The sequence below is a fragment of the Passer montanus genome, unplaced genomic scaffold (genome assembly GCF_014805655.1).
Source record: "Passer montanus isolate IOZ18808 unplaced genomic scaffold, ASM1480565v1 scaffold23, whole genome shotgun sequence".
NCBI lineage: Eukaryota > Metazoa > Chordata > Aves > Passeriformes > Passeridae > Passer > Passer montanus.
Window position 1 is genome coordinate 5635662 of NW_024366926.1, and position 12945 is coordinate 5648606.

The window sequence follows — 12945 nt, forward strand, 5'->3', positions numbered from 1 at the left end:
TCTGGGCTGCTTGTTCCAATGCTTGGCCACCTTTTCAGTGAATGAACTTTTTCTGACATCTCCTGGCACAACTTGAGGTCATTTCTTCCTGTCCTATTTCTTGTTCCTGAGGTGATCAATCCCCACCTCATTACAGCCTCCTTCCAAGTAATTGTGGAGATCATCTCATTGAAAAAAAGGTGTCTTTGGCCACTCCAGAAGATGTGCCATGTGAAATAGCAGTTGCTGTAGCAACCACATGATTTCTGTGCTCAAGATCAATATTCACTGTTTACATTAACCATCTTCAGCATGCAGCAGTCTCTGGTGCAGGTCCTGGTGTCAGGGAGAGCAGTCCCAGGCTGATCTTGTTTCCAGCAGCCCTGCTGGAGTGGGATGGCAGGGCACGAGCCCAGCTGTGCCAAGTACATGCCCTGGGCCAACAGCTGGCTTCACAGGCATGACATTGTGCCTAGTTCATTCTGTTCCTGCTTTGAAGACAAGGTTTCTGTTGGCTGCTAAAATAGGAGCTTGAATCAGCAGAACATAGTAACTGATCTTAAATTTGAATTTGGAAATTGATCCAAGCCTCCACTCCTTTGATTGTCAAGACTTACATTAAGTATGTTCCTGGATCATGCACCTTTTCTGGTCAAAATAACCTGAATGTAACCCTGCTATACAAAGGTTTCAGTTTGCTAAGCACCTGAACTGGGTGGTTTCAGAGAATAAATGCTCTTTGAGAGAAGCACGTGGTGCTCTTGTCCCTCTCCTGTCAAGTGCCCAGGGCTCTCACTGCATCTTGTAGAGCTTCGTCTCACAAACAGGATTAGTTCAGAGAGCAGCAGCCCTCTGTGGAGAGGTTAAAACTGTCTCAAGGGAGCAGTGCTTTACCACAAATCTTTCTCTTACTGTTAATTATCTCTCTTCTCACAGTGTTTCCTTTAGTTGCCCTCTATCCAGATGGCCTGAGGGATAAGCCTGTATGACAGGCAAGAGAAGTGGCTAATGGCACTTCTGGGAGAGCACTCTAGGCTTTCCAGCATGACTCTGGGCTTTCTGGTGATATTCACATCCATCAACCATTGCTATTCACATCTTGCCATGCTACCTTGGTTGTGATGATTTTTTTTCCAGTGAGGAGTCATGAGGAAGCAAATAGCATAGGGAAAGCAGCCTGATTCTACTTAGGTCCATCAGAAAAGGAAAAATACATGCTTAATCATTTCTAGGAGAAACTGCAAATCAAGCAGAAGCCTCTTTTTCTATTGCACTTTCTTAAGGGATGTATAAGAAGGGAGAAACCATACAGGAAGGACAAAGTGAGACAAGAAAAAATAATAGCTGAGTAAAAGGAGAATTATTTGGACCTGTGTGTGTTAGCTTGAGTAAAAACGTCTCTCCGGTTTTTGCATCTTCATATTAATAACTGCATTACATGGGACTGCTTTTTATCACTCCTAGCATTTGTTGAAACTTGATTTAACATTGAAAATGGATAAAATGAAGGCACTCACAGGACCAGTTTAGAATAGATGAATTTATTTTCCCTGTTCTTGATGATGAACTGCAGGAAGATGGCTTTCCGTGTGTATGAGATGTGCTTGCTACAGCAGTAGCTTAGGGACATTTCAGGGATTTCTAGGCTTTGCTGATAAGCTGGTTCTGTGACACCGGTAGCAGTGCTATCAGACCCTTTAGGTCATTTCTTTTGGATTTTCTCATTCTGGTTATGTTGCTCTACAATGGCCTCAGGAGAACTGCTGCTATGGAAGATAAATATAAATTTCTATGCAGGTCACACAGAGCAAAATAATGCCCTCTGCTGTTTTTTCAGTCTGTTTCAGGAGTCACAGTTTCATTCATGAGAAACGTGTAAGACATATGATGGTTTTTGGATTTTGGCACTGCAGAAACTTAGTGAGTGGAGAGCTATACATGTTTATAATTCAGATTGGCAGCTTTATATCTAAATATTGACATAATTGCGTGCATTTGCCTTTCTATCTCAAAAGCACTAAGTGAACCTTTACTTCTTCAAACTGATGTCTTCTGTGATCCAGTCTGACATGTTAATGACAAGCTTTTAATTTTTTTCATCTTCCAATTTTGAAACAAGATGACAGAATCTATATGTAAGCAAGGATGCTCACTATCAGTAAATCAATTATCAAGTGAAGTTTCAGCTTAGTTTTGTGCTAAAAGTGCAGTTTTGTGGGAAACTGGTGTTTATGATCCAATTTAGTAAGTAAAGAATATGAGTTTAATATTTCAATGTAGCTTTTTTTTTTTTTTTTGAAACAGCTAAACACCAGAGTGCTAAAGAAGTCAGGATTTCTCTCTCTCCTTTCTGCTTTTCATTTTACTACCTCTCAAGAAATAAAGACATATAGAATCCCAGAATGGCTTCTGGAAAAAATGGCTCCTCGAAAAAATGGCTCCTCACTGGAAAAAAATATCATCTCATCCAACCCCACTGCCGTGGGCAGGACATCTTTCCCTAGATCAACTTGCTCAGAGCCCTTCCTTGAACACTCCCAGGGATGGGGCATCCACAGCTTCTCTGGGCAGTCTGTTTCAGTGTCTCACCACCTTCACAGTAAATACTTTCTTTCTAATATATAAACTAAACCTACTCTCTTTCAGTTTGAAGACATTTCCGCCCATCCTGTGACTCCCGGCCATTGTAAAAGGTCTCTCTCCATCTTTCTTGTAGGCTGCCTTCAGGTACTGGAAGGCTGCAATTAGGTCACCTCAAAGCCTTAATTATATATGTAGCATATAAAGTAGCAAGACATAATTATATCACAATTGTTGCTGCAGTAGAACAAAAGAAATGCAGCATTTCCATTAGCACAATATTGTTCTGCTGTCATAGTTGGCTGATAACTGGAGTGGAACCATAATTCTGGGCAATGTGGAGGTACTGCTTCCCAGAGATGCAGATTAGAAGTAGTATTTCCATAGATACCATGGTGTCTCATTTTTTTCTTTAATTCTCTTCAATGTATTTAATGGGGGGGAAAAAGTGTTGTGCTGCTAAAAGGAGGAGAAAAGCAGAAAAGAATTCTATTACTCATACAGTCAACTATTATTTGGTAAAAGTATCTTTACTGGTGTATGTTGCTTTTTAGTAGAGAATCTTTAAGCATCTTATAGATTGCAATTTGAATGAGAAACTCAGTGATCTAGTATGGTAGAGAAGTATTTAGTAATACACTGAAAATTAGTAACACAGCTAACTTAATAAGCAGAGGCTGAGTCTAGGAGGTTTTTTTTTTTCCACGTCCTCCCTTACTGTGGTAGTTTCTGGTGTTCTGGTGTCCCCGTCAAAGGAAGGAAATTGATGAATCTGACTCCATGTTCTTAGAAGGCTAATTTATTATTTTATGATATTATATTATATATTATGCTATACTAAACTATACTAAAGAATAGAGAAAGGATACAGACAGAAGGTTACAAAGAATGATAATCAAAACTCATGACTCCTTCTAAGGTCCCGACACAGCTGGACAGTGATTGGTCATTATGTAAAAAAAATTAACATGTAACTAATCAAACAACCACTTTTTGGATAAACAGTTTTCCAGACCACATTCCAAAGCAGCAAAACACAGGAGCAGCAAAATGAGATAATTATTGTTTTCATTTTTCTCTGAGGCTTCTCAGCTTCCCAGGAGAATAAATCCTGGCAAAGGGATTTTTCAGAAAATATGATGGTGACACCTTACCTCTAAATTCCTATTTTGCTTTTTGATACACATTCAGGGGGAAAGGCCCACATTTATGCTACTCATTAAATACAATCATAATTTCCTGTTTGACACTATTGGACTTCTATATTTGTAAATGGTTTTAAAAACATATTTATGTTCACAGTTCTGGAAGACAATTCAAATGCTGGCTGGTTTGCATCTTGCTCATTGGAGCTAGGGCATGATTCTCAGCAGGAGCTGTGAATCATTTTGAGTCATTCCTTGAGCAGAAGATTTGTAATGAGAGGATAGGGAGACTCAGGTAACCTGAACATTTCCATGGCTAATTCTAATTACTGACTGAGTTTGCTGCTACCCATGGGCAAAGGGAAGTTGAATCATCACTCTCACAAAAATGTTAAGAAGGGACTAGAAGTGAATTCATGAAGCCATGCTTTCAGCTGTGCTCACCAACACCACTTATGACAGTGGAGAACTTAACACACAAATTAAAGCTAAAGCTCTGATTCAAAGCTTTTAAGAAAATCAATATTTTCAAACCTTATTTTTGTCCAAATCATCGGGCTTCCATCTAGGCTCTGCCACTTTCTCAAGCCAGTGAACAATCAATATAAAGTAACATCATTTAAACTGAAGACTTAACAGCACTGTGATTAGGAGTGTGTTTGTGCCATGGGCTGCGGAGTGCTCTGCACATCATATTAATAAGAGCCCAGCTGATTTACAAAATTTTCTAGTCAGTTTCAGCTGCCATACCTTCCTACTCAATATTTCAAATCACATATCTAAGGAACTAGGAATCTCTGCCTTCTGTGGGCAAGAAGAAAGAAATTCAAGAGAGTTAATAAAGTTTGACTCAGTACTTTCAATTTTTTGTGCTCTCCTCACCCCCTTCCAAAGGATCACACACTTCTTTAGGCAGAACAAAAATGGATTAAATCAAGGTAGTACAAGTTTAAATATTTTAAGTACTCTTTTGTTGTACTAAAACATCTAGAATTCACAGTCTTATTGCTCAGTATTAGGGCTTTTTAAAATGGCATTCATAAGTCTGCTTTAAATAACCTTTCTTGTTTTCAGTGAAGCTCTAATTGTGCCTGTAAAAAGTACAGTAGCACCTGCTGTACTTGTGCCTGGTGTCCCCAGAGACCTAATACATACAGTGAAATACAATGATTAGATCAAGAAATGTTACTCATCCTCTTTTCATGTGAAATGTGTTCTTTAAATTACAGAAAAAAAGAAAGGAAATGGCACAAAGCAAGTCCAGGCTAGCTGCAGGACAGATTGGCATTGCTGGAGGAATTGCTTGTCAGTAGGATACAGAGGAATTAATTGTAAAGGAACTGCGTGCAGAATCTGCCCTTCTGCACTTTAGACTTCGTAGATAAAATTGATGTTTTATGGAATTTCAGGTGTTTCTAGGGTAGTAGACCTTTTACATGATCATCAAATCATGAAAATATTTTATAAATTTGGCTCTATCAGGCAACTAATTTCCTATGATTGGATGTGCTATGCATGAAATCTGACTTTTGTCACAATGTCAGCGATGGCTTTAATAAGAGAGGTTGAAAAAATGACCAAAACTAGATATCCTCAAGGTATTATCTGTGTCTGTAGTATTTTGTTTTCATGGAAAATAACAAGGAGAGCTGATGTGTCACAGTCCACCAAGTGGGGTTTGCTTGCAGAAACTAAGATACATGGTTGATCTACCATGCTCAAGCCTCAGTCACCTTTCTGTGCTCACATAGATGATGCTGAAGACCTCGGTCTTGGCATCTGATTCGCCCTGAGCTTGGCTGCTATAAATCACAGAGGGAACAAAGATCTTCTTTTGCAGCTCCTACTTACCCATGTTGTTTTTCCCTCCTCCCCTCAGAGAGCTGACATTGGGATCTCTGCCCTCACCATCACCCCCGACAGGGAGAACGTGGTGGACTTCACGACGCGCTACATGGACTACTCGGTGGGCGTGCTGCTGCGCAAGGCAGAGAAGACCGTGGACATGTTTGCCTGCCTGGCCCCCTTTGACCTCTCCCTGTGGGCCTGCATTGCTGGCACGGTGCTCCTGGTGGGGCTCCTGGTCTACCTCTTGAACTGGCTCAACCCCCCGCGCCTTCAGATGGGATCCATGACGTCCACAACTCTCTACAACTCCATGTGGTTTGTCTATGGATCCTTTGTGCAGCAAGGTAGGAGACAGAGGGAGGCTCTACCTCTGAGAGAAAACCTACTTATCCTCCCCATTGCTGTAGAGACCTTCCTCTCCCCTGCCTCCCTCCCCCAGCCCACAGGAAACTGGGAGCACTGGAAAGTCTTGTGCTAAAAGATTTCCTAGATATTTAGCTGCCCTATGTGGTACCCTGAGAATTTCAGAGCACTACATGCTAGCTTGTGGTTTGTTGTTTTGTTATTACAGAAAGGTGATTTTCCTCTGAGTAAAAAAAAAATACATTGTTCATCAGTTGCTGGAGAATTATAATTATTCAACATTTGCAAGTGCTATGTTCTTACCCAGTCAGAGAATTCCAGGATTTGGATTTTGAACTAAGTTTAGACTAGTCAGCAGTGCTAAACAATCTTACTGTGTCTGATATTCTTTCCTCCCTCTTCTGATTTATTTCAAATTTCCTATCTAATGTTTAGATTCAAGCATCTCTGGCCTTCCTGATGGCTTTCTCAATCCCATCTAGCATCTGGTGCAGCCCAGGCTGGTCCCCAGTTCTGCTTGTATTCCCAAGTCCTTCACAATGTATCTCTTCTGGCAGGGTTTTAACTACGCATCCTGAAGACAGCAGGGACTACAGATCTTGGTTGGGTATATGCTGCTTAGAATTCTGGTCTGCAAGTTGAGGTTGTAAAGCAAAGTGGAATAAGTAAATGCAGCTTAATAGAAGAGCAAAAGGGGGTTTAGGCTCAACAACAAAACAGAATGAACACCTTCTTGCTTAACCATGTAAGAGAAGTGTTGTATCCATTACTCCTCAGTCTCTGCTGAAACTGCAGGTAGACCTGTTTTAATTTCACAGAGCATCTGCTCTACAAAGAGCCATGGCCACTACAGCCCCATACTCACAGACAGTTCTTTGTATTTTAACCTGAATGTGGATGGAGCACTGTAGGCAAAGGTGTCATATTTACATGAAAATGGCAACATGTGATTAACATTACATTATTCTTTTTTCAGAACAATCAGATGACATCCATAAAAGCTAAAGGTATCCATGAAAATCAAGTATGAAACTCCTAGAATGGAAAAAAAAAAGCTAAAACAATGTCACTATCAAAAAGAAAAAAGAGCTTAAACTGAGACTTTCCATGAGAGGGGTAATTTTAAACACATAAGCATAGAGACATTACTTTTAAAATTATCATTTGCATTAAGCAGATGGTCAGCTGAGGAGAGCTGAAGAGATAGTTTCGGGGGGTTTGTGATTTCTTTTTTAATAAATAAAACCAAAGACTTCAGAGTAGCTGAGACATATAGAATTTTTTTTCATGTATATGGGTGGGTTTATAAAGCACTCTTTCTGTCCAAAATATCACCTGTGTAAGTGTTTAGCAAATCCAGCTGTGAGAGAGCAGTTGGTCTCTTACAGAATGAGACTCATTACATTGGTCTTCCTGTTAGGTTAGAACTTGAGGATTAGTTTCTTTACTGCACGAATGTGAGCCATTCCACACAGGTTGATTAGCCTGAGCATCCCTGCTGTATTCCCAACAGGAGCCCCTAAAAGCTTTCCAGGAGACTGCCCAGCTAAGGTTCAGAGGAGGCACAAATGTTTTAACATAGCTCAGCCTAAAAAATTGTCACCTGCATTGTTTGCCTCATGTTTATCCAAGGTAGCCTGTATTTTGAGAAATTTCCTAACTTATAGGTCCAGAGAAGTAGTCCACAAGGGAGCACTTGAATAGATGCTCAGTTAGCTTAAAAAGAAAAGGATTTTTTGACCAATCAATGAAAATGAGTGCTTAAGGAGGGCTTAGAGAGAAACCTTGAATTCAGCATGAACTTGAGGAAGAAGTTAGATGTAAAGAAGGGGAACCAGGTTGCAACAATGCCAGAATTCAAGGGGTGGGGGGGGGGGGGAAAGAAGGAAAGAAAATGAATTTATTTGAAAAGATCTGCATCCACTCCCTGTGGTAAGAGGTGTTGCACATGAGGTGCAACTCAGTAAAGCCTGCTGGTGGTACAAAGAATCTGAGGGCACCAAAACTGCTGTGCAACTTCAGAAAAAGAAATTCACAGAGATGGGAAGGTGGGAGGAATTATTTACCGTGAAAGAGAGAGACCTTACTACCTTACCATGTGGATTGTTAACACAACTCTATAGAATTCACTAAAATAAAGGTAAAGCATTCATTTGGCTCCTACTGAGTGAGCAAAAGTTACAGACATGTATCTATAGTTTTGCTCTCCTTCAAACAACAAGCAGAACTCTCCTGACTTATCTAGAAGGAAAAATGAAACACATGGAAAAGAATTTATACCAAAATACATTTACTTATTATTACTTATACTTATTTATACCAAAATACACTTACTGACTGATACAAACATAAAGATTGAGAAGAACTCAGAAATTCAGTGCAAAAGAGTAAGAGATGCATTTATAATGCCAGCCTGTATTTCACATTCAATTTGAATATAACAAAAACTATATTAGCTGGAACATTATTGTTTACTAATCCTTGTGAATACAGACATATGAAAATAATTTTCAATTTAATTTCAGGGTTACTGGCCATTGTGGTGATTTTGCATCTGTTTTCATTCATCAGCTCTTCATTCAGCAGAAAAACTGCAGCTTTTATTTGTTTTGGAATAGTAGATCTGTTGCTATTAATTCTGATTGGCAAACCTTAAGTGTAGCAGCATAGGGCATTTCAAACACTGTCACATTCACTTCAGAAATCTTTCAGCAGCGATTTAAAGCATGACAAGGTACTCATTTCTGTTATCAAAACAAAGAGCCAAAGATGGTTTTATATCCTGTGCTGACAGAAACAAAGCAGCTTGAACGAAAGTTTGTTTTTGCTTTGATAGTTCTGGATTCTTTGTTTGGGGCTAGCACGTGATTTGTGGCATCATCTTCTCTTCCTTTTCTCTAGACAGAGGAAAAATTTGCAAGCATGCAGACTGGCTTCAGACCAGCCATGGTTCTGAAGACAGCTCTCTGCTGCAAAAATATAGCTCATTCTTTAAGGAAACTCAAAACTTATTATGATTGAAATATTTTTGAAACATTTTTGAAACATTTTTCTTCTGAAATAGTTACAAACTTGGCAGATTTTAGCTAGTAGCTTTAGTTCACTGTGTCCATTTTCCAATGCTATTAACAAGTTTTAACCTATTTCAATTTTTGAAACTCAAATAAAAATACTGTGTCCTTGTCTACAGGCAAAGCACAGATCAATCCAATGGTTTTTAAGGCAGGTCTGTAATTATTGTCACACTTAATTACAAAATTTACGTATTTTTCATTGCTTCCTTAAAGGTAGACTGAAATTTAATGTGACTGATACTTGTATCACTTAAATTTAGGTCTTGAAAATGGCTTTCACTTTCTTACCTCCTTATTTCAGTGGCCACTCTAGGCACCATTTTGAGTCTGGTAATATGGAGATAAATTTTAAGTTTCCCTTTTTATTTGACGTTCATTCATTATCGAGATCAGCCAAAATAATTTACATTCGTTTTTTAAGATACATGAGGATAAAGCTGCAATATAACTCAATTAATATAAAAGTATATAAAATGGAAAGGGAATTTTTTATTCTGTGCTCAAGCCCTTCACTATAAAAATAAAAAGGGCAGGCAGTGCACTGAAATGCTTTGGCTTCCTACCCAATATACGCATTGAATTTGAAATATGCTGTGACCACTAAGAGACTTTTAGGTGATCTCAACCATGCTGCTCTGGGTTATATTAAAAGCAAATGCTTTGTACTGTGAAGTCAAAATTCAGGCATGAGTAGTTAAGATAATATCTATTGTCTCTGGGTTGTCTATTCATCTAAAGATGAAGCCAATTCATAGATTCAGACTGTGGAGGATTGCAGAAATTTAGTGTCACAGATTCTGAATTTGTTCTTTTCCTTTTGCTCATCTTAGAAAACTAAGTGGCTAAAGCTCCTCATTTTGCTTATTTTGAATATTACTTTTGACAACTGGACAGAAATCTGGCTCTAGGCAGACCTGCTTTGGGACATGGGCCAAGAAAGGGACAAGGTCCCTTTCTACTTCATAGAGTCTGAGTGATATATGAATAATTATATATTTCATATACTTTGCTTTTGTGCTCTACACAACCTTCTCTTTAGCCATGGTATCGTTGCTACTCCCTCAAATTTTGCCCTTATTAGAATTTGGCAGTATAGGGAACCTGCCATATGAACTCTCAGAGAAGAAATTTGAGACTTCTGAAAACTTTACTAAAATCTTCATTGAGATCAGCTGAATTGAGTTGCTGCAACAAATTCTGATGACATTTATACTTGCTGAGAACCTAGTTTAATCTCCTGAAGGTTTTCTATTAGCTTCCTATTAGGGGCTCTTGTTACAAAACGCTCTAGGGAGCACTCTGTTCTCACTAGTACTGGAGAAAAATCAATGATTTAAGAAACAGAAGTTCAAGATCTAGAGTTACTGCCAACCCTTTTTGTATAATAGATCAGTTTTTGAGACAGGTAAAATGCTGTGTAATTTTTTGCCAAGGACTTGCAGAAGAATGTTTTAGGGGATTTTGTTTCAAAGGCAGCCTCTCAAATTTTGCTTCAGAATTCAGTGATTAGCTAACTTAGTATAATAGATTTCAACAAAATGTTGACAAAATAATGAAGTTAGAGAAAACGACAATGTTTTGTATTTGATATGAAAGACAACATAAAAGACTTAGTCTCTATCTTATCACACTCTGCTCATTTGGCTTTGAACTTTTCTGTAAGAGAAGGTATTTCTGAATTGACCTGGCAGGATTTTAGATTTTGCAGGTAAAGATGCAAGGCTCTGTTTTGTTTGGGTGTGGGTTTTTTTATGGGATTTTTTGCTGTAATAGAAAATATTTTTTTAATGGCTGAATCATTCAAGATTTAATCACTTCTTAGTGATTGCAACAAAACAAACATTCATTATAGTTTCATAAATAGAATTTGACCATAGGATAATGAGCACTTGAAGTATTAGCTGCAAAAATATAATTTTCTTCAGAGAGCTTAAGACACTTGCTTAACCCAGAAAAGTTATGAAATTGACGATGTTCAAGAACCACTAGTGGGCCATTTTTTTATCCCCTTATATTTGTTTAAAATGCTGGTCACAACTGGAGGTTTTGATTGGTCATCAGTGGTGTCAGTAATGGCCAATTACGCTGATAATACCTGGTAAATGAGCAAATCTCACTGTTTGCCTTGTGTAAATTACATTTCATAGGAGCAATAAAACAGCCTCCAAGCTTTAGCACATCAAAGTCATTATAATACTTCTCAGATGGTTAAAGCTGCTCAGAGTTCTCAGTTTTCTTCCTTGTATTGCCACCCAAGGTGTGATATAATCCTCCTGAAATGCACTGCCTGGAGTCTGCTGTTGCTTAATAAATTACTCAGTCTTGCTTATCTCACTCTTGGCATATCCCTATCAGCAGGAAACCATTATGCTGTAGCAGCATCCTTTCTTAGTGACATTTTCTCTTAATTAACTGTACAACAATCAAATATTTAATATTCAGAGGAAGACTCTAGAATCATTCTGGAAAAATTCTGTTAGACATTAATTATATCTTCACATATGATATTTAGTGGTGAAACCTGATGGGTATTTTTTTTTTTTTGGTTTTGGGTTGGGTTTTTTTTTTGGTTTGGGGGGATTATGATTAGAAATATAAAAAAGATCCAGTATGAAGTCTTTAGGACTGGGACCTAGTTCCTAATTTGGTTTCTGCACCTGATCTGCTGGCTGACCACAGAAACATTCTTTAATATCTTAGGTATCTAAAAATGGATATGTTACTCATCTTCCTTCATAAAAACATGTTTTATACCTTCTTATAGAAGGCAAAATTTAAATGCCAGTCTCATTAATTAACAATTTTAATTGCTCTTCAAACTAATGCCAGTCTTGACATATTCATGTAGCAAGGGGAACAGACTTGCTGAGCCTAAAATGCACAGCCCTGAGCCGGGAAGATGAAAAGTCAGACACCAAACATGTAAGGAAACAAACTATGTACACCAGCAGATTTATTTGTGGCATGATACTTCCACCTTAAAAGTATGACCCCCCCCAAATTCTCATGTCATTTTGGTTAAATCTGGACTAGTGCCTCAGTAAGTGTATTTACCTTCATCAAGTCACCTCTCTGAAATGGGGACTGTGGTACCCAAGCTCCTTTTGCATGTCTCAGTAGTTTGGCCAGCCCTCTTGACAGCATCCAAAAATGAGTACATTTTGGCAATTGTGTCCTGTGTCTCAAAAGTATTGGGAAACCACTGGAACTGACAGTGACCATTGGTCACTGGAACTGACAGCATATACTGAGAGCTGTTGTCGTGTATGCAGTACACTTTTTGTGAGCCTTGGATGTAGCTTTATGTCCTTTCAGAGGTTTATTTGATTGTCTCTTCTTGAAACTGTAGTTCCATGGACTAACCATGCTCCAAGTAAAATGTTCAGTGGTGTGGGCATTTGTTTGCAGCAATGTGATATCGCTAGTGTGAATGGAAACCACAAAGTATTGGTCACTGGAACTGACAGCATGTACTGAGAGCTGTTGTTGTGTATGCAGTACACTTTTGTGAGCCTTGGATGTAGCTTTATGTCCTTTCAGAGGTTTATTTGATTGTCTCTTCTTGAAACTGTAGTTCCATGGACTAACCATGCTCCAAGTAAAATGTTCAGTGGTGTGGGCATTTGTTTGCAGCAATGTGATATCACTAGTGTGAAACTACCAGGGGATATGCTTGAATTTTCCTCTAATTTGAAGTTAAAATTCAGGCAGTTCTCAGAGGCATCTTAAATAATGCATTTCTACATCTTCTCTGCACGTGGTTGCTTGAGTAATAGCACTGGGTACATGAAGCAGTCTATTTAGAGATTTTGTGTCTGACATACCGTCTGTGAGGAGATGGAGAATGAATGGCAGTGTGAAAGCCCAAAAACTACCTTAATTGCCTAGGACTAGCTCTGACTGACTGTGAGAAGGTGATGTCTGTCTGGCTGTAGTGTAAACCCTGAGCAAGACCA

The 12945-nt window shown here is 38.7% G+C and overlaps 1 protein-coding gene across 3 annotated transcripts in view; it reads left to right on the forward strand.

Moving 5' to 3' along the window:
* Positions 1-12945, forward strand: part of GRID2 (glutamate ionotropic receptor delta type subunit 2) — a 680978-nt gene that overhangs the window by 552891 nt on the left and 115142 nt on the right. For all 3 annotated transcript variants that reach the window (XM_039710747.1, XM_039710749.1, XM_039710748.1), the window contains exon 11: positions 5584-5896. In XM_039710747.1, the coding sequence (XP_039566681.1) occupies positions 5584-5896 (313 nt within the window). The remainder of the gene's footprint in view (positions 1-5583; positions 5897-12945) is intronic.